The sequence below is a fragment of the Pyxicephalus adspersus genome, chromosome 6 (genome assembly GCF_032062135.1).
Source record: "Pyxicephalus adspersus chromosome 6, UCB_Pads_2.0, whole genome shotgun sequence".
Classification (NCBI taxonomy): Eukaryota; Metazoa; Chordata; class Amphibia; order Anura; family Pyxicephalidae; genus Pyxicephalus; species Pyxicephalus adspersus.
The window spans coordinates 78409482-78432243 of record NC_092863.1 but is presented as its reverse complement, the minus strand read 5'-3'; the positions used below and the strand labels follow the sequence as shown (position 1 = coordinate 78432243).

The 22762-nt window shown below is 36.0% G+C and overlaps 1 protein-coding gene across 1 annotated transcript; it reads right to left on the bottom strand.

The window, feature by feature from the left end:
- Positions 1-15435: 15435 nt before the first annotated feature.
- Positions 15436-16263, bottom strand: LOC140332770 (proteinase-activated receptor 1-like). The gene has a single exon (XM_072413965.1). It carries the CDS (start codon positions 16261-16263, stop codon positions 15436-15438), a length of 828 nt encoding a protein of 275 aa, XP_072270066.1.
- Positions 16264-22762: the final 6499 nt, after the last annotated feature.

Below are 22762 nucleotides of genomic sequence, written 5' to 3'. Positions count from 1 at the left end.
ATAAAGCTTTTTTGAGTAATGGCTGTATCTGGACTTCTGGAGTGCTCTGCATCAGTCACACTAGAACGGCCCATCTCAAACACTTCAATCCATTGATAGAGGACTTTATGACCCTGATTTATTAAAGCCCTCCAAGTCTGGAGAGGATACACTTTCATCTGGAATGGAATGCCTAGTGCCAGGTGGGTATTCTTTAAAGCACAGAGGGAGTAAGTGAATCAGACACTTCTGGAAGGGTATCAGATACAGAGGGTATTCCAGGCACCGTGGCATTGATGGTGGGGCAGGTAAATATTATGGTTCTGCTTTACAGGATAACTTTTCTAATTTTAATTATGTGTCAGTATTAGTATTTGAGAAAATGATCCATTTAATCAGAGACTGAGACACTGGGGCTGATTTACTAAAGAAAAAAAGTAAAATTATCTTCTTCGACTTTAACCATCCAGTCATATGCAGGCAAAAACCCTGACTTACTTGCATGTGATTGCATATTCTTTGCAATGTGAACGACCACTGTGATCACCTTGCAAGGTAAAGATTCACCTTGGTATGTTAACAGCCTATATTGTTTTAGTAAATTGCCCCCATTGACTTAAACATAATGGCATGATGCTATTTTTTCATGGTTATACCTTACTAAAGATTTGTTTCACTAGCTGGGATTGCATGGCAACATATACTCTCCAAATTGTTATTTGCATCTTATATACAGAATATTTTCTTTGTGTTGAACTTTATCTCAGTATGTAAATTATTTTAGAGATCTGTAATTTGTTTGACAATTTACATTCTGTGCCATTTTCATACTCGTGATTTATACTCTAGGCAGACTCCAGTCTATCTGTCTTAAAACACAATAAGGCAGGATTAGAGAAAGTGTACAAAAAAAAATACAGTTCAGTAACTTAATGACTTTCTCAAAAATTGTGTCACGTGATGCAGTCCAACAGCTTCAATACGTTTTAAAGTGTAGATGCAAATTACTCCTACAGATATCCAAATATTTGGAGGAACATATAGATATATGATCTTACTGGTGACAGAACCATAAACATCAGCACTAATTATTTATGTCTGGCAAGTGCCTAGATTTTTTTATTTTTTACCCCGTCTTATTAGTCAAGGCCTTGGTAGTCACAGACCATCCAGTAGCAATTCTCAACCTTTTTACCCCAAAGGAACCCTTAAAATAAATTGTAGGTCTTAGGGGAACCCTGCTGAAAATAAATTTATTGAGGGTCAGTAGAAAGAATAACCCTTACGTTGGTGATTAGTGGGAAAATGTGTGAATGTCACCTTTACAGACAGCTTAAGAGATCATTGGACTTATGCTACTGGCTAAGTTTGGCTAAACCTATTGTACCATCAGATAAGAAGTAATTTAATTATAGCAAAAGTATCCCAGTGTTCCATGGAAGTCTATAAGGGATCAGCCATAGAGTTACTCTTACTTACATCAGAACTTGACAGTGACCTTTGCTCAAGAATTATTCAGATCTGTTCATTTTTGCTGAAACAATTAGTTCTTCTCCAAATAAACTTTTTTTTTTAACTAAATTGCCATTTCTCTTTACCTGATCTCTAAGAGACACAGTCATAAAGACAACATATCAATGTGTGCACTGTTTTGTAAAAAATTTAGTGTTTGAGAGATTACAAAATGAAAAAAGTGCAATATAAAACTGGCTGCAGATCTGCTGATGTATACCAGAGTACACCTTCCCTGTGGTGGTGGCGGCAGGGTTTTAACCCTTTATCTATTCCAAAACATAAAAAAGATTTCATTTTTGGGATTTAGGTTGTCCATACACACAACACAACAATAGTCAACTGTAAACAATTGAAACACTATCTACGGTAAATAAATAGTGTCTAAATGGTCAAATGAATGCAGTATTTGCCTATATGTTTCTGCTATAGGCACATCACTTTTCCCCTACATTGTATGCCTATTACTGGCATGTCCATGCTGCCTAGACTGAAGCTGGTTACAAAGATGGTGAAGTTACAGAATGTACGTGCAGTAGTTTCATCAGAAACCAGCCAATGGATGCCAGACCCAGAAGAAGAGGAGAAGAACATAGTTTTGGTGGTGACAATGTGGCTTATCACTGGAAGAGAAGCAAACTCAGAGGTACAATATAAAGCTCATAGTTACCCACAATTTGTGTTCTAAATTCTGCATGCCGTAGCTTTTTCATCATCAAATATATAACTTTGTACATCCCCACTTGTGGAAATAAACATTACATTACTTTTTTTATGATCTTATTTGAAATCAGGCAAATAAACAAAAAAGTTCCATCCACTGTACATCTGGTATGTTTTTATTCATTTAGTTATGGCATGCCGAGGTTTGCAGAGTACCCCGAGGGAAGGGAAATCTGGGAAAAATGTAAAACAAAGAAAGCAATGCAGACAAAATAGAGTTAGGGATAGGGGTGATGACAGGTGTTTCCTGTAATTATCTGTTCTTTTTACAACTTTTGTATTCTGATAATGTAGTTAACATATGTATCGATAACTGAATATTTATTCTTTTTTAATACTTATAAGCAAAGCTTTTGATGTCCACTATAACCTGCTACAGATAGTAGAGTAGGTGGCATATGCAAGAATGATTCACTGACCTTCAGGAATCTTCCTGGACATGATATCATAATCAGGAAAATTTGATTTTAGACATGTGTGAGGGCTGGGGAGGCATATGCCAAACACCCTGACCACTAGCTTATCTGGTGGGAAACAACAGTGACTATGGTATTCTTCGAGACAGAACAATTATTATTCTTCTAACCAAAAATGAACAGATCTCAAGACTGTTATTTTTTGTTTTTAGTAAAGGCTAAAAATAAATGTTTTAAGCACACAAATACAAAGTATTGCATTCTTTTTAATTTTTGGCTGTGCTAACACTTTAAGCACTAACATATCTTTGCTTGTGCCCCAAGAATTAAAGAAAGTCGTGTATGATTGATTATAGGCATCTCCCAAACATAAACCTCCGGCTTTAAAAAAAAATCACAATTTTTTAGTAAGTTAAAGCTAAATTGGCTTATAAGGTTATATTTTTCTTATGAATAAAACCATAGAAGACTGAGTCAGTAATTGGCTTTTTATGTACTGGATACTCTCAGTGTGGACCCCATAAATTTAATGTACAGCGCAGTGTAATATGTTGCGCTAAATAAATCCTGTTTAATAATAATAACTGCTTGCAGTCCTTTTTTGGAAATTTAGGAGTTCCTAGCCGTTTCAGTCACCTGTTTCATTCTTCAATAATCCATAAAATAAATAAAAAAAAACAGCAGTATAGTGGCAACGCTTTATGATTACCACAGCAGTATAGTCAGGTGGTTTAACTCTGCATCTATCAAAAACTAAAATATCAAGCAATTGAGTCTTTGCAGTATGTAGAAAATCTGAAGACATTTACTCTTACAAAGTAGTTTACATTTCTGCAACTTACCTGTTGTACTGTTCTTGCAAAGTACTGTCCTGCTTGGTAAACTTAGGAGGAAGACTAGGAAGAGGAAAATTAGCCTCATGATTTGTTTGAAGACGATGTTTTTCCAAAAATAATTTTATCGCTTTATCCCTGCAGTTTCCAGAGTGTTATACGTTCAATCTTGAAACACAAATGCCGATAAGATTTCCTTTTACAGGCTGGGTGTATCCTTTCCTTTGGTTAATAGGGAGGGGGATCACTGTCTTTCTTGCCTAATTGCCCAAAAAAACACTAGGGAAAGGAGAAAAGCTTTTTGCTTTAGAAGAAGAAAACATTTTATATTCTCAGCATCCCGAAACAACTGTAAAGAAGGGATAGTGGAGGAAGTGGAATGTCATTAGTGAGTGTTGCATATATCCTGGAGCAAGGGCTTGGAATTCAGATATTACAGGAAAATATGTCAGTAAAAATTCCAAGCTGACAGTGGGATTTCAGGCTACTGTATATTAGGTTCCTTCCCTCTCTTTCTCTATGCAAATACCAGAATATAAAGTGGAAGACTTGCCTGCTGAAGTGCCATTTAGAAGATGTAATCTCAGTGTCAAATGCTTTTGGCAATTAGACCGACAGGATACAGACTGGAAATGAGTTGACTCAGAATAGTATCACAGTGATAAAATGAGTATTAGTGCAGCATTGTGATTACCAAGATGTAGTATAGTACCATTTATACATATAATGTACACTAATGATGTACTATATGTGTGAGTGCCATGTTATCGCCTTTATCTTATCTAGTCCCTATTTAATGTACAGCGCTGCGTAATATGTTGGCGCTATATAAATCCTGTTTAATAATAATAATAATAATAGTCTACATTGCCAAATTCTACATACAGTCTGCCCTGCTTTTACACATTTATAAAGCTGAACTCTATACAGATATAAAGTACAAAATGAACGCAGCTCTGGAATCATTTAATACAATAAATGTATTTTGTAAATTCAAGCTATGTAAGTACTTGCATTTGACCTCCTATAACCCTTTTGCACTACCCGTATAGCTGGATTGGATTGGGAAGTGAAGAAGCAGCATAAGGAGCCAATCAGTTCACACACTGACAAAAAGAAATGTTATAGGAAGAGAAAGCACACCCCATAAGAGTGACAAAGAGATGAGCTGCTTCCCCTCACTATCCAGTCACAGATTGAAGTGGACCGCCCATGACCTGGTCTCAGAGATACCATACTGAGGACATGTACCAGCATGTGAGGGAAATCTGTAGATTAAAGGTGAATATTAAAGCAAAAGCAGATTTTGTTATTTCACTGGAAGCTGACTTCATTTACCCTGCCACTTTCCTCCTAAAACCATTGAAGCAAAAATAAACTTCCCTTGCAGCTCCTCAGCTATTTCTCTCATTCTCCCCTTTGAGATAAAATCTCTTGGAATTCAATAAGATCCCAAAAACTTTGGGATCCTTTTTCCCCTTCGGGAATTTGATTATTGAAGAACTATTACTACCCTAGAACCAGTAGTAGTTTCCCCTGCCAAACACTACTAAAGAATCTCAACTACCATAATCCATTACCCACTTGTAAACTCTGTATCTCAAAACCTAAACTATCTCAACTTCACCACCATCATAATACTGAACAACTATGATCTTCTACCTATATAAGTCTCTGTGATGTCCCCTGAAGAAGCCAAACAGCAAACCACGTCGGGGAATCTGAGTACTTAACTATCTAACGTGGTTTGATCATATGTAAAACTTGGAATATGATTATTTGTACTGTTATATATTATTTCTTTGTTACCAATAGATGAGCTCTGTGTAGCATTTGATATTCTCAAACAAATCATTGTTTAATATAATTGTTGAGCTACAAAATTTGGGAGATGAAGCTACTTTGCATCTCTGATAAATCAATAGATTGGCATTGGTTCTGTATTGGCCTCTGCAGTTCAGGATGAGGGTAACAGCACAATGACTTTTCTTTCTGAGTGAATTTATCAAAAGGTGGGCCATGTGTGCAGTGTCTAAGGATTTTCAACTGATGAATTATCAATTGGAAAATTAATTGGCTCGTTTAGCCAAGGATTTAGCACCAAGGCTCTCATTATGTTATACAGTGACTGTAGAGAATGAAGGGTACTTTACGTGTACAGGGTTAGGTTAGATTAGTGTTGGGACCTGGGGTTAGATGTTCACAAAGAATTTACATAGTAAACTAACTATGGACCATCCAGTCTTTGCAATATATAGAAAATGCTACATATATAATCCTGTTCAAATGGGCTGAATATGCTCCTCTTAGCTATGCTTAACTGATGACAAAGATGGCCTTTGGCCAGAGGACTGCATATGTTAAACACAGCTGTACAAAAAATATTTGTGGAGTTTATAAAACTGTAAATGAGTCATTGATTGTGTATTCTCTATGAATATACAGAAATATATCATGTAGTTAGTCTGAATGTCTCTTAGAAAGAATACATATTCATTGTCACTTTTTCTAAATATTATTTTTTAAGGTATACTACTAATCCTACATCCACAGGCTTCATGTATACTTGGAGCCCAGGGAGTTTTTCTCTTGGTATGTTATGCTGTGTATAACTTATTGCCCTGCCCTGTCTGTTACTGCTTTTTTTGTCTCTGTGTTACTGGTGTATGCAGTCATACAGGGGGATTCTTTGTTCTCTTCTGCTGCTGGTAACAGCATTTCATTAAGCTGGGGGCCATTGGCCCTGAAGCAGCTTAAGGCAGGTCACCTCTCAAGCTTTTTATATATGAACCCCATTGGGAATTTGCCATTTTTTGGTTGGTATGCATTTATTTTCCACCATTACCGTAAATCTTCTATATTGAAGGTGTTAGGTTCATCAATTGGCTTCATGTATACTTTGAGCCCAGAGTATTTTTCGCTTCGTACCTTTTGCTCTCTTTGACCTATTTCTCTGCCCTGTGAGCTTTCATATGTGAGCTATTTAGCTTGATTGAGTGAACTACTGTTTTTCTTGTAGTTGTGCTTTGTTGACTTTGTGCCATTACTTCTCATGGGAAAAATTATAATGTTATAATTTATATTTATATATATTATATTTATATATTATATATTATAATCTACATTTTTGTAGATTATCTACATAATCTAGATTTTGGAAATGTAGATTTTTCCATGTAGATTTTGACTTGATTCCAAGATGCTATAGCAGCCTACGTAAGATAAGAAATATTACTTCCCAATTTATGGATGGGTCTATACCTTACTAATACTAATGGGATTATTATGAAAAACAATACCATATATACTCAATTATAAACCATAAACAATTATAAATTATTATAAAAGAATCTCAGTTTATTAGCCTATGTGGCCATCTACTGGTAAATCCCATGTGATTTATTTCTTGTTATACATTATAAATAAATGTTTGAAAATTAACACACTGTTGGCTTAATATTTACAATATATTTATTGGCATTTCTGTTGATTAGTGCTTTGAGAGTTAGCAGTGATGGCCACATTTGTACCCTAGTATATACTCAAGCCAAAGCATTTTCATGTGTTTCATGAGTTGGTTTATATTCAGGTAAATAAGAACTTCCCAGTTCTTGTGCTCAGTGATAAAGCTACTATCCCTACCATAAAGGAATTATTTATGTCAGTCAGCTGCATCTGCCTCCTCTTGTCTCTAACACTGTGATTGTTAAAACCCATTATCATAAAAATCTACATTATAAATTCAGACCCCATTGTGTAGCTGTGCACCTATCCAGATAGCCAGGACCCTGTGTACCTTTTAGTTTCCAATAAACATATTGCTCTCAGACAATTGCTTAATACGTGCTTCCTGTGACAATGAGTCTGGCACATAATTTCCTCTGTATTGCATAAATGCTGGGAAATGTAGACTGGATTCATTTGTTGGTGCTATTTTCGTTTCACACCGTCCTATTTAATTGACCCGCCTTTGACTTTTGTTCCAACTCTATCAAGCACCCCAAAGTACTGACCTTTAAGTACAACTAAAATATCCTGTATTACAGACTAAACAAGTACCAAATCCACTTACTAAGTGATATCCTTTTAGCTATATGAACACTTCCTTGACTGAGGCAGGCTCAACTTTAGGATATACAAAGGAAGGACAATCCTCAATTTGGCCATCTTCACATGGGTCAGTAGATCTCTAGCACGTTAACCCCTCATAGGCAGGGGTGTAGTGGGGTGGGCACATGTGGAAACGCCATGCCCTCACTTTTTTAGGGAATGGGCATGTGTGCCCATTCTTATTTTAAAAGAATTCTTTGGTGGTCCGCCGCTCTGGCCAGTCCACCCCCCACTGGGTCAGAAAAGGACCCCCCTGGGGGGGTGCACCCGCTAGAACCGCAGACCATGTCTCAAGCATGGAATTGCGAAATGAGTGTTATTAGTTTTAAATATACCTAAATACAGTGCATATGTGAAATATACAGCATACATATCAAATATGTATGCAGAATAAGTATCAACACATTGTTACATGGCAGACGAATATCTCTTTAAAGTGTTATAGAGAGGTGATGTTTGCATCGGTATTGTGCTGGGTTCAGCAATCCGATAATAAGTGGATGCTGGTTGTTTGTAGATACAAGCGTTCTCCATAATGGAATTCAGTGTTAGGTTATAATACCCGATGCGTTTTCCCTGGAAAGGCTTCCTCAGGGGTATAATTGATAACCATAATCATGTAACTAATAAAGAAAATAAGTATTAGTTCTAAAAACAGGTACTTCATGTTAGTCAACAAACATCAAAAAAAATGTTGATGTATATAAATGCAAATATTTGTAATGTACTCACTTCATAATATACAAAGTAAGAACTATGGTCTACAGTCTTGCACAGATCATCTGTGTAAAAATCTGAAATTTAACATATGGCAAAAAATATAGGAGTTGGACGTGAATTACATTATAAGACGTTGGACTTAAACTAAAGTAAGTTGTGGTATATTTATTTACAACTCACTTGACTTCAGCAGAGTAATGACTGAATTTGTAAAGTAGTTGCAAACTTTTAATCTGTCAAAATAAATTGTGGGGGAATAATAAATAAAACAGAACATTCTCCCAACAGGTAGGTAAAGAAATAAAATGGATATAACTCCTACTTTCAAGGGTTAACCTCCTGGTTAACAAAAGTCTTGTTGGTGGTAACATGCGAGGTAATAGAAAGGGTTAACTAGCAAGTTAACAGACGCCATAATAGTGGTGGAGCTTTATAAGGCAGAGCAGAGGGAAAAAGGTTGGAGAGATTTCCCTGTGTGGATTGCCTTGCAAAAATTTCTCCTGCGGTATTGTGAGAGAGAATAGGATCAGAGCTGTCAGTAGTGAACGCTTTTAATAGTGAACTAAGTCTCCTGAGACCTACGTCATACGTGGGAGTCCAGGACTCCTCCCAGGAGGACTAGATGGGAGTATCAAGAGCGAATAATTACATTCATACATAAATAAAACACCAAAGTACAACTTTATTCAGAAGATATTTTGTTAAAATGTGTAATGCAAAAAAAGCAAAATGGAAGTACATCACTCATGTAGATCTCCTTATGGAAAACTCTCTCAGTGAGGTATTCTGAAACTTCTACACGTTTCGCAGAATCTAGGTCCACTTCCTACTTATATTGGAAGTTACAGTGTGTATTACTAACTTAATTGAGAATTATGAACAAAAATATAAAGTTGCCTAATATTACATTGTTTCAATATATACAGAGTGTATAACCAACGTATATGAGAAATACAAAAATACGAAGTTGCCTAATATTACATTGTTACAATATATACAGAGTGTATAACCAACGTAAATTAGAAAATTAAACAGACATACAATGTTGCCTAATAATACATTGATCTGGGGATAATTCTAATGTCTTTCGATTCGAATACACAATTTTTTTTTTTTTTTTTTTTTTTTTTTTTTAAGGTAATTTTTATTAAATTCTTTTTAGTAATTTATGCAATACAAATATACACAATATACAAAAGGAAAGTAGTATCCAATAATTAAGGTCAGTGCTATGGAATTTAATCTGTTTGATCACATTCAAAATGTACATTTAGGATGTTTGATCCATGGGGACCAGTATATGTAAAACTTGGTTATTGTACCTTCAATTTCAGCAAACAGTTTTTCATATAAAACATGCAAGTTTAACCTGCCTAATATATCACTTAAATTAGGGGCTTCAATACATTTCCAGGAAACTACTATGGTCTGTCTAGTTGTGCATAAACAGTGTGCCACCAATGGTCTTTATTCCATTGGATATTGTTCAATCCCCAAATTAAGCAAAGCCAAGGAAGGGGTATGTCGTACAATTATTCCTGTCACCTCTGACAACAACTTAAATATCTCATTCCAGATGGATTTTATACCTTTACAATACCCAAAAATATGGCTCAATGAGCCCACTTGGCCACATAACCGCCAACGTTATGATACTGACAAATCATATTTCTATATTACATATGATGTTCTATACCACCTAAGCAATATTTTGAGGTAGGATTCCCACTGAGAAATACATTGTGTGTATTTATAGGCAGATTGAATAGCCCTTTGCCAATGTTCATCTGGAAAGGTTATATTCAATTCAATCTCCCATTGATATCGGAAATTCCGTGGTTACTGTATTCGTTTTGGTCTTGGAAACCACTCCAGACCAAACTGAAAAGGCAGCCTGTATTGTTGAATAAGCAGGCAGCCCTATTGAAGAATCTATTGACTTTGCCAGGAATAAAGTCAGCAAATTCTTCTTCTTACAAAAAGAATGCTCCAAATTATTCCCTAATCTATCATTAAATTCAGTAAAAAAATATTGTAACTCAGTCAATACTGATGCTTTATAATAATCATGTAAGTCTGGTAGTCCTAGCCTCCAGTTTTCTTATGTTTAATCATAACTGCATGTCTAACCCTGGCTTTTCTATAGGCCCAAACATATCTCATCAATAAACTATGTATAGACCTGAAAAAGGATTTAGGAATTTGTATTGGCAGAGTTCTAAAAATATATAGGTATTAGGTACATATATATGGGTAACACCATCCTCTTAAAAGCCGCCACTCTGCCTACCAAAGACACTTCCTGTTAAGCCATATTAGGAAAATCTTCCTTAAATTTCGATAGAAGCACTAAAAAGTTTTGTTGAAAGATCAAGAAAGATCAAGATATCAGATATGATATCTCTTTAGATTCCCATTGGAAAGTAGATTTTACTCTTAGCTTAATTATTTGGGCACAGGTCAATTCCATAGGTAGCACTTGGGACATTATATGGTTAAGTTTATAGTATGAAAGCTTCCTGAAATATTGTAATACCTTATGTACTGCAGGAAGAGAAGAGGCTGGATCTGTCAGGGTCAGAATTACATTGTCCGTGTATAACCCTATTTTATGTTGCATGGAATCTATAGTGATGCCCCGTATCTCCTCATGGCCTCTTACAAACTCAGCCAGAGGTTCCATTGCCAAAACAAAAATAACAGGAGACAGGGGACATCCCTGCCTAGTACCATTTGTTACTGAAAAAAGTTGCGACAGAGTACCTGAGGTCAGAACTCTAGCTGTAAGATTAGAGTATAAGGCTGTAATGGCCTGAAAATCAATTCTTTAAACCTGAAATTAGATAGTACTTTAAACAGATACCGCCAGTGTAGTCTGTCAAATGCCCTTTCTGCATCTAAAGCAAGAACTACAGATGGGATCCTATATATTTTAGCGTATCTCATAATATTTAACATGCAACGAGTACCATCAAGGGCTTGTCGCCCTCTAACAAACCCCACTTGTTCAGGTTTTATCAAAGCTGGAATAAGGGTATAAAGTCGATTAGCTAATAGTTTCTCATAGATCTTAATGTCCGTATTCAATAGTGAGATTGGGCGAAAGTTTGGAGGTGAAACTGGGTCCTTCCCATGCTTAGGGATGGTAACAATAGTGGCCTGCAACAATTCAGAAGGAAATGCACTAGAAGGAGCCAATACTTCCTGAAACCCTTTATAATATTTGCCTAGTAAACCATCCGCTCCTGGTGTTTAATTGGGCGAAAGCAACCTAATAACTTTCTGTATCTCTTCTATTCATAAAGGTGAATTAAGCTGTTTTAAGGCCTTTAGCTAGTTTTATGGACTTTAGGTAGTTCCAACTTCTCTAAAAATTTCTCAATCACATCTATTTTTGGTTGGTGCACAAGCGAATCTTCCTTAAGAATATATAAAGCCGTGTAGTATTTACAAAATTCTTCTGCTATATCTTGCGGGTTCATAAGTTTAATATTGGTTCCGGCTTTAAACACAAATGGAGTTTTTGAACGTTGCACTCTTATTCATAAATTTAACACCCAAAAGTTTAGATGCTTTATTACCCTGTATATATTGTTTTAACTGTAATTTTTGAATAATTTGTGTATGGTTGTGTAGAAAAAGTAATCTTGTCTACAATTGAACAGTTGTTCTGTCAATTTAGCAGTAGGATTCATTTTATGTTCGCTTTGCAAAGTATGAATAGTTTTAAAGAGTGAGGCCAATTGCTGGCCTCTGATCTTTTTATCTCTGGACGCCAGTTGAATCAAAATACCTCTTGGGTATGCTTCATGGGCATCCCACAATATAAAGATTTATATCTGGAGTATCAATAAAGGGAAAAAAATTCATTTAAAATTTTGCGTATTTGAGCAGAATGTTCCAAATCCGTAAAAAATCTCAGATTAGCCTGCCAGATCCTAGGGAATGCTGTATGAAATTGGTCTTCTACACTTAGAATCACTGGAGCATGTTCTGACCAGGTAATATTGTCTATTTCTATCCGAGAGATTTTTCCCTAATAAGCTCTTATCCATTAAAAACATATCCATACGGAAATATGAATTATGTGAGGCCGAATAATAAGTATAGTTTTTTTCGGATGCATGAAGGCATCACCATACATCATATAGATTAAATTGCTCCAAAAAAGGTTGCATAGTAATCCTTTTATATTGCTTTATTACGGAGACATCAAGCTTCAAAGTCACAAAGGTTCAACAGGTGCAGAATGTCCCTTCTGTACCTGTTGAACCTTTTTCATTACTGATCTCAAAAATCTTAATTGTCCAGTATTAGGAGAATAAATATTCACTATATGTGTGAATGGTACATTATTGATATTGCATGTTAATATGATATACCTAGCCTCAGGGTCTATGATGCTCTCATGCAATTGAAACGCTACAGACTTGTTAATAGCTATAAGTATCCTTTTTCTTTTCTTCTCTCCGTTGGCAATAAAAATATGTAGAAAAATTTTATGGGTACATTTAGGAAAGCTAGACGCCCAGAAATGTGTTTCCTGAGCACATATAATTTCACAGCCATGATGTTTGGCCGTGGACCACAACGCAGAGCGTTTATGTGGACTATTCAGCCCTTTAGCATTAATTGTTAAAATTTTAAACATAAATCATCACTAATGAGACTAGATCGGTAGTACAAAAAGAAAATACCTTTAACATGTCTTGATTATTACCCAACCCCCATGAAGCAACTAATGGGTCAATTTGTATCATTATATCTCTTAAATAGTCTTAAATAGGGAAGTAAAAAAAAAATCTCAGCAGCCTCAAAGAGTGCAATGATTTTCTGTTAATGGGATATAACAGTTATTTATCCATTTAATATAAGCTCGGATATGCTCTATATGTCTTACTCAGAGTCCAGTTAGCAATTACATTTACATTAACGCACAAAATGCTTTGCCTAAATAATGTATTATCTTGTTTAAACAGTCTTACAGATTTGCTGGGCGATGATACACGCTTTTAACTGTTATTACTATAAATTATTTATAAATATATGGGTAATGTCTTAAAATCCATTTCAAATAATGGTTAGAAATAACTTAGGTGCTGTTATTCCTCCAATTATTTCTAAGCACTCAGAAATAAGGATGAGTAAACTTGGTGTTACATTGCAGCTATCTTGGCCCATTTTCAGGTGGACCTTGTCAATAATTGTCCCGTTTCACCAAAATTCATAGTTTTGCAACTGCATGTTCATTGTTTGAAGGACTTATGGATGCCATAATTATTTTCTGCCTCAGTTTATTCCCTTGCACCCAGTTAAAAACTTTCCTGCCCCTCAGTAGTCAGTTAGAAGGAGTGAAACAATACATTATTTAGGCAAAGCATTATGTGCGTTAATGTAACTGTTCTTTGTGCATTGTAGTAATGTTCTATTTCAACTTTCCTACAGATAATATATTGCTGTGTTTGAAAACTGTCTCTGGCTCTTTTTGCAACATTTTCTACTTGTCAGAGAAGCTGACAATCAATTGTCACCTTTGCAAACTGTTTCAGGCTTGGTTTCCAAATTTGCATTGATTTACTTAAAGACAAATAAGCTGTTCACTTTGCAATGTTAGCTTAAAGAATGAGGTGAAGCTTTGACTTCAGCTTTCCAGGTCACATAGAATCAAAAATCCCATTTTTTTTTAAATTCTTTGTACATATTTGGGATTTCTTTGCAAAGTACATTTACCACAATCACCAAGCTCCTTGCAAGGTGATAATTAACATGACTAAGTGATCAGCATAAACTCCTTTAGTAAATCAATCCAAGTGTGTTGCTTGACATTGAAGATGACAATTTAGTACAATTTGTTGTGAAAGTTATGTTAATCTATTTATTTTTGGATTTCATTTTGTAGCTGTGTCATGGTTCAAAAGACTTGCTGTACAATGAAATGGAAATTCATAACCCATAATGTTTAATAATAATAATAATAATAACCCCTTTATTTAATGCCTACTCAGGGATAAAAAAAAAAAAAAAAACTTTTTACATATCTCTGAAGTTCTCATTTAGAACAAATGTAATTCTTGTCACCACTTCCAGTGCTCTGTCTTTTAGCATGTTTGAAACTAACTAACTAACTAACTAACTAAAAGTGTTAGATATTCTTTCAATGTGACAGTATTTGCATGGAAATTATAGTGCGCTTTCTATGCTGTATTTTAGGCACCTTTTAAATGACATGCTTGTAGAAATGCAGAAAACCACTTTGTCTAGGAATAAGGACCCCCACTACTGAAGAAGAAAATAAGGGCCCATGTCACTGGAAGGCAGGGCTAAAGACATATATGGGCCACTTGACAGAAAAGTAGTAGAGAAGTCGTATTTCTGTACATTTTATACTGCTGCAATCAGATAAACAGGTTTACTTTTGGGTTTTGCTAACATAAGGGTTAACTAAGAATCTAGTAATTTGTATTAAGGTATTCCAAAAAACAAGGAAACAGATGTTTGCATTCAAATTTTTTTTTTCAAACTGATTTATGATCATTTTATGAAAAAGAATTACACACAGCTACGAAGAATGTCCAATAAGATTTGAAAAATACAACCACATGATTAAAAAGTATATTTAAATATAATTGTGATTTGAGTCTTTGGAATAGTCTCATTTTGGAATATTGGAATCACCAAGTATAACACATAACTATATCTACACAATCTATATACACATTTGAACATGTATTGGATACATATGCACACAAAGTAGTTAATAAATTGTATAGCTCCATAAAATAGGAATCATTTGAATAACTACATTAAATTATAAGAAATAAAGGGGCTCTTACTCCTGTGGTGTAAAATCGAGAGTTTGGCAGCTCCCAGGCACCCTGGAAGCTGCTGATGTGCATCTGGAAGTGGCAAATTGCAGCCATGGCACAGATCTTTAACACCAACCTTGCAGCCAAAAGTCATGGTTCCCAACCTCTCTCATTCACTGTGGTTAGGACCACAGTTGAGTTCACGGCAGAACACTGTAGTTCTTCGCAGGTCTGAAACGGCCTTATGGATTTTATTTGGAATACTGTTTTTTACAGAAAAAAAAAATTGTTCTGGTTTTAAATATAGGCTGAAAAATATGAAAAAGGGTATCCTTTTCATGGTTTACTACTTGCTGGTTGTTCAGCGATATCTTTTTTGCAACATAGAAAATTCTGCAATTTTGAAGATGAAACAAAATACATGAGAGGATTAAGGGTGGTGCTGATGCTGCTAACAGAAGTGCATACTAAATAACCCAAATACAGCTGGGAAACCGGCCCCCCACCAACCTGGAGATTATGAACAAAAAAGATGAGATTTGTTGGCCCAAAACAAAACACAAATATGCAAAGCACAATAATGGCTAAAACAACAGCTTGTTTTTTCCTTTCTGTGTTACCCATTTTCGAAGAACTTAAGGTTCTGATGGTTGCAGCATAACAAAAGGCTGTAATGACCAGAGGTAAAAAAAAGAAAACTGCTGTAAAAGTGCTGAAATAGTACAGATAGAAGCTGCCGACTTCCTGTTCATTTCGCACATCGTGGCAAGTGGTAACACCCAACTTTTCAATGTGGAAGGTTTGTTGAGTTAGGAGTAGTGGAATAGTGCTGCTTATGGATATAAGCCAAATTAAGAAACATACTATCCATGCCCTAGTTAAAGAACGCCAAGAGAGGGACTGTATTGGATAAATGACAGCCAAGTACTTGTCCACACTCATACTTGTAATGAGCAGGATAGAGCAATACATGTTAAAATAGAATCCTGCAATAACAACATGGCATAATGCATCTCCAGCCAGCCAGTTATTTCCAGTGAACCTATACACAATGTTGAAAGGCAGCATGCAAACAAATAACAAATCGGCAATTGACAGATTTAGCATGTACACCACTGCCGGCTTTTTAATTTTGATCTTAATTAAAAATATCAAAACTGCCATAATATTCAGTGGAAGAGACAAACAGAACACCACAGTGTACACCGCTGGCACGAACTTGGTCAACCATTCGCTGGAAAGAAGACGTTTTATTTCTTTTGGAACTCTTTTATATGGATTGTTCTGAAAACTGACATACAACTTGGTGCCATCACTTCTAATGATTTGTGCTCCTAAAAAGAACAAGAAATAGCAGTTCAGTGAAGGCACATGGTATTAAACACTGGCTACAATAAAGTAAATGTCTTAAGTATTATGACAAGTTAAAACAAATTTTAACATTACTAACGAGTAACATTAACGAGTAAACTTGTGACGTGCTACATCAATGAATAAATATTTTCATGGTCTTTCCAGAACTCAATCATTCACAGGGCAAAATATATAGAAGCTTAGAACCTGGTGGGTATCCAGGGGTCCAAGCAACAACATATATAATATTGCAATAAACCAAGGAGAAATTACACATGGTCATAGCTTTATAACCACCGATCACATCACTTAGAAGGATGCATTGTAGGCAGTAGATTTATAATGGGGTGAGTAAACTAATTGGGTTTGCAACTTTACAAAGAGTCCTTTCTTTGGGCCCCATTCTACCATAATCCATTTATGGTTTTTCCACCTCATGGTGCCCCTTATTACCTTATGTATTGCAGACAGTCTATCTGACTGCTGTTTGGCCTGTAATATCAGATTGAATGTCTCTAAAAACAGTTATTGCCAACACTGAAGTTTGAACAGCACATAAGTCTTTGTGTCTCTTTGCAGAATGACAATCACTCCCTTTTCTTCTACATGGTACATGGATTTAGCAGTATGACCTTCCCTAGTATTGAGAACTAGGGCTCTTAACTGAAGACCTGGGAGAATTTTTTTTAAAAACTAGGGCCTGCCAACTTCCATGGCCAATAGTATGTTGTATTTTCTGATTATGCTGCTTACTGGGCTGGCCAGGTCACATGGGAACTATATGTTTCATGTTGCTGTGAATATTTTTGATGGCCAATGCACCTCTTTCACAATTCTCTCCCAAGTTTATATCTTGTATTACTTGATCGACAGAAGGGACCTTGATAAACGTAGCAACATTACATGTTGTGAAAACTATTTTGAAAATTGCTTTATTTCAGCTTGAATATATGTTGGAAAGTTCAATTAATGTGCAAGATACAATACAACTTTAGGCTGAAGTTAAACATTTTGTTCTAAGTAAGTGTTGAAGTTTTCAGTTGACAAGCTCGAGCTGCCTTGGCTCAATCAACTCCAACTGTTAATACAACATGAGACTGATATGTTGCAAAAGAGTTAAAGATGAACTTTGGACAGATATACAAGACAGAGAAACCCTTTTAATGAACCTGACTAAGATTCGACTGAATTTGATTGTAAACACACTTCACACAGCCCCATTCATCCAGCATGAACTTACAGAATAATCAATGGAATATTGCTACTTAAACTGTGAAGTTGGGCAACACTTTTATCAGTTTATTTTGCATTATTAGGAATTGTCACATCCCTACCAGGCATCCCAAGGATTCGCTTGACACGTAACTTGGCATCACTATGAAAAAAGCACAGAGAAATTCACAAAGGTCGAATTTATTAAAGGTATTGTGTGGAGTTGGTATGAGGCTATGGTATGAGGCAGACCTGCATAAAAATGCTTCTATGTCTTATCTATGTATATAAGTAGAGCTTCTTACAAAATAAACATGCCTAGAGGAGAAAAAAAAGATTATGCCATGATCATACACCCATAGTGACTAGGTGAGTGTGATAACACTGATCTTCCAGCAAAGTCATAAAGTGTAATACAAAGGCTGGGAAGACCTGGGAAGTGTGAAGGGGGACAGAAAGGTGGTGGGGTATTTTGGGGGTAGTGCAAAATTTAGGGCGCTGCACTGGTAATGTGGCATGAGAGGAGAAATATATCTGAATAATCAATATATCAAAACTAGAAATTCTATTTTGAAAACCTATTGTGATTAAACAAAATGGCATTACTTTGTGATCTGTAATACAAATAAAAGCAGGAGGTTTTACTACATTTGATCCTTGCTTTTGAGTTAATAAATCCCAAAGTTGTATTAGGAATAGCAAGCAGAAAAGGCATTTTTTTAGTATATTCTGTTAAAACACAATGATAATCTTCATATTTTCATTATGGAAAGATCACTTTATATGAATAATTCTAGTTATTGCATTCAGTATCCCTCTGCTAACACAATCAAGTTTTACGTTTAGTGGGATTTTAGTTCCTACATCTATAATGAACAAATGTGCTGCTTTGTTTAATGATCTTTTGAAAAATATAAAATACATAGAAAATTTGTACTTGTTCTGCAGACTTTCATTTAAACTGGTTTCAATCTCGATTAAACCTGTAATAAAACAAAAAGGAATGAAATGAAAATCCAAAAATACTAAAATGAATCAAGGAGCCTTAATACCTTTTAGCAAAGATATGATTGTTTTTTTTGTAACAAAAAAACTTTTATTCTTTACTTTTAGATTGAGTAGGAACACATGAGATCCCCTGAAAAGTTTTTATTTAGGTTTGTGGAAAAAGGGAGAACAATTCACCCTTCAATTTGTGCTGGTGAATATTGTCATGGGAAATATAAAATCTTACTCTGTTTTTTTGCCCTCTGTCCGGCTTTATAGAAAACCTTCTATATTCCAGTTCATGTTTGAGACTCCTTCTGTTGTGACAAGAAGCATAAGACTTCATTGTACTTTGGCAGCAATCAGACAGGACCACCAATACATTTACTAAACCTCGAGGCTCTGGGTGAGGTATTACAGGTGGATTGACCATTTTAGAACATTTAGTTTAGTGAACAGCATATGAGTAGCAAATTCATTCGGCAATAGCTCTTCTACCCCTTTCACTTACCTTCATCCTGCAGAATGTTACTGTTTGCTGTACAGATTGAACTGAACACACCCAGAAACAAGAACAGGTACATTTTCATCTCTTCCACAGACTGCTCCAGCTTCAGAGGTCTAATGACTTTCCTTGTATTGCTTCTTCACCATCCTTTCCAGGCTATTATAAGCAGCTATTATGACCCTAACTGCACTTACTGTATCAAATGAATTTAAATGCAAAACCATATTCAAAGTGATGCTACTACGTATGTTAATATACAGTCATGAGAAAAAGAAGGTACACCCACTTTCAATTCATGGCTTTACATACCAGTACATACTTTTTTTGAAAAAATCATATGATTCTTTTTAGTAGATTCCAAAATGATTTAAATCCAATCCTATGTGTAAAACAACACAACAGTCTCCACCATGTATGGCTTTATTTATTTAACAACAATGAAGCCAGAATGGAGAAGCCATGTGTGAAGAACTAATTACACCCCATTATTTATTATCATGTAGAACAACCTTTAGCAGAAATAGCTTGAAATAATCATTTTGTGTATGTCTTTATCAGTTTCTCAGGAATTTTGCCCAACTTTTCTTCTCATTATTACCGTTCATTAATGTTTACAGGCATTCATTTTTGCACAGTTGCCTTGTGGTCTGCACTTTTACTAGGCCATTGCAACACCTTTTTCCTCTCTTTTTCAGTCATTCTGTTGCAGATTTGCTGGCATGCTCTGACGTCATTGTCCTGTTTCTTGACTCACTGAAAAACAAGTTCAAACCATCACCTCTCCCCACTGTCTTTGACAGTTGGTATGCAGGTATTTGTTGAAATATGCTGTGTTTGCTTTTCCCCAAATGTGAGGTTGTGCATTGTAACCAAACATCTTCATCTTGGTTTCATCTGTTCAAAGGACAAAGTTCCACAAGTTTTGTGCTCTGTACAGATACAACTCTGCAAACCTAAGCCATGCTGTCATGTTCAAAGAAAGCAGAGTGCTTTCTCCTGCAACCCTTCCAGGCAAGCCATACTTGTTAATTTTTCTGACTTTCTGATTACAGTTTTCTGATTATACCGTCATGATCTTTAACATGCCAACCGAGACTTGTAGAATCTGAGATGTATAGGAATAACCAAAAATCACATAATAACAAAACGTCATTATGCTAACACATACCTGAATACTCCAGCCCAGCAAAGCTTTGCTGCTCCATCCAGTTTCTGTCCTAATCTAAATTCTGCTGTACACAGACTGCAAGAGACTACTCTGAAGTCAAATTTAGGTACATAAACTGCTTGGGTTTAAAAAATATGTCTAGTTATGTATGTAGGACTCAGAAATGCATACTGCATTTGCACATCAAAAAGTTCATAATTAGGTCAGACCTTTTTCATATATAAATATATGTATTTCTCTGGAAATGGAAACAATACATCAATACATATGCTGTTTAGGTTTGCATTTTTACTTTTCTATATTCCAGTTAAGGCAGTTTACTTATATGTCCTTGTGAGATAATAAAATGCAAATTTATTGGGAGAGAGATCACTGAGAACAGTTTGTATATCATCCTTTAATGTAACAGACTAAAAAAGAAATGCGCGAGATGGTAATTTAAATTTGAATATACTGTATAGTGGCCACTGTGTTTACTATGCAAAACAAAGTTGGGCATGGTCAGAAAAAATTTAAATAAATTATCAACACTACTTGGTTATAAAATATAAAGATGCATTCAAATTAATATGTGGACAGGAGCTGGTAAAAAATGTGATGTTCCATGAACAAAAATAATTTGGAACTCTTCCTGTTATTTTATATATATAATATATAGATATCCAACAGGGGTAGAATATCGTATTCTTCTTCACTATTTTAAACAAGGCCGTCTTGTTTTACTGCTGACACCATTGTCATGTTGAAAGATTAGGGACTTTAAGATTAGGGAAAAGAACTCCAAACCTCAACAGTTTCACCTTTCACTGGGAAATTATTCAGTTAATGTGGTTAATTTGCATACAACTTACTACATCGTTATCTACATGCTTCAGATGCTTTTCAGATTCGCCAACTGGTGGTCCACCAACCCTTTGTGGTCTGCAAGAAAATTTTGGGGGTCCGCGGCTCTGTCCCCCTTATAGACACAACTTGCCTACTCTCCCATCACAGGCTCAGACCTGCTTTCTAAACATTCTGGGGGAACAGTAGCACAGGGCTGTGGACACAACTTTTGTTGCGTCCACACCCCTGCACTACTGTCCCCCTAGGATGTTTAGCAAGCAGACCTGTGATGGGAGAATGGGTGGGTTCTGGCATCATGACATCACTCCGGGGGGAAATTTCTTTCTCTTCGAGTGACACACGGCTCCCTGCACATGCGCAGTCCGAGTTTTGTGAATTTGGTGGTCTGTGAGGTCGGAAAGGTTGGTGACCACTGCTTTAGAATGAGTTTGGTAATGGCAGCTTCTAAAATTTATCAGTAGCAGGTTCACCTACTAAATCCAAAAAAAGCCAATATTTTTTTGGCAATCGCATACGAAGAGAGGCCTCTTTAGCCTAACCACCTACCCCCCAAAAATGCACCAAACTTAACTGACCTATAGAATTCAGAATTTAAAAGATTTTCTTTGTAGTCTTCTATGAAACACTTCTAAATCAGAAATGATCCAGCACAGCCATGTTATCCCAGGCTTCAAGGCAGTGTGGGATCGCCCATAGCAACGGGGTCAGAGTGTAGCAGTAATCAGACAGCAGCCTTTAAAATGCAGTTGAACACAGGCTCCGGCCTTACTGTTTATTAACAAAACAAAGCTAATGGCTCGGCTGAGCAACTAAATACATTCATTTTTGGGGATCCCCCTCTGACTACCACAAACGTACAGCAAATGCCGGGAAACAATACACGGCAGTCTTTTAGGGCATACAAACCAACATGTTTCACTCACATGAAGTCCTGGGTTGTATCTGGCAGAGCTCTATTCTCACACAGCTCTGGGAACCAACTGAGCTCCCTCCGGCTTCTTGCTGGCTTGCTATATAGCACACCTGTGCTTCCTTAGCCACAGGTGAATTCCTGGACATGAATACAGTGGTAAAGAAACCCATCCTACCTTTTCTTTTGGCCCCACTCCAGGAACCTTAAACCGGCTTTTACAAAGCCCTTTACACAAAATGCCTCTGGGTGCTACATATACCCCGTCCAAGACATTTTCTGACAGGCACTACAAGACTCTGTCACAGCAGCATGTCTATAGTGATGGTTTTGTTCCTCTCATTATTGTTAATAATGAATGCGGCCCTTTTGGCAGCTAGAACACCAAAAGAGAAAATTTATACTTTTATTATGAACCAGAAGTTAGTAATATTTGGCACTTGGTTGTGTCTGGCTTACTGAATATTGTAGCTGATTTATACACATTTAGGTCAATCAATAACATACCACAATGTGCAGCAAGTCAACCAGATTAGGACACAGCCAGGAAACTTCAATTATATATTGCAAAGTGTAAATGTCATGTGTTAGTTTAAGGATGCAAAGATACAAAGAAGCTTATGAATTCATAGGTCAAGAAGAATTGCTTAATATTTATATTATAGTAAACTGTCAGCTG

Bases quoted from the DNA above. Each gene is read 5' to 3' on its own strand.
- LOC140332770 (XM_072413965.1), bottom strand. From the start codon at position 16,263: ATGGCAGTTTTGATATTTTTAATTAAGATCAAAATTAAAAAGCCGGCA.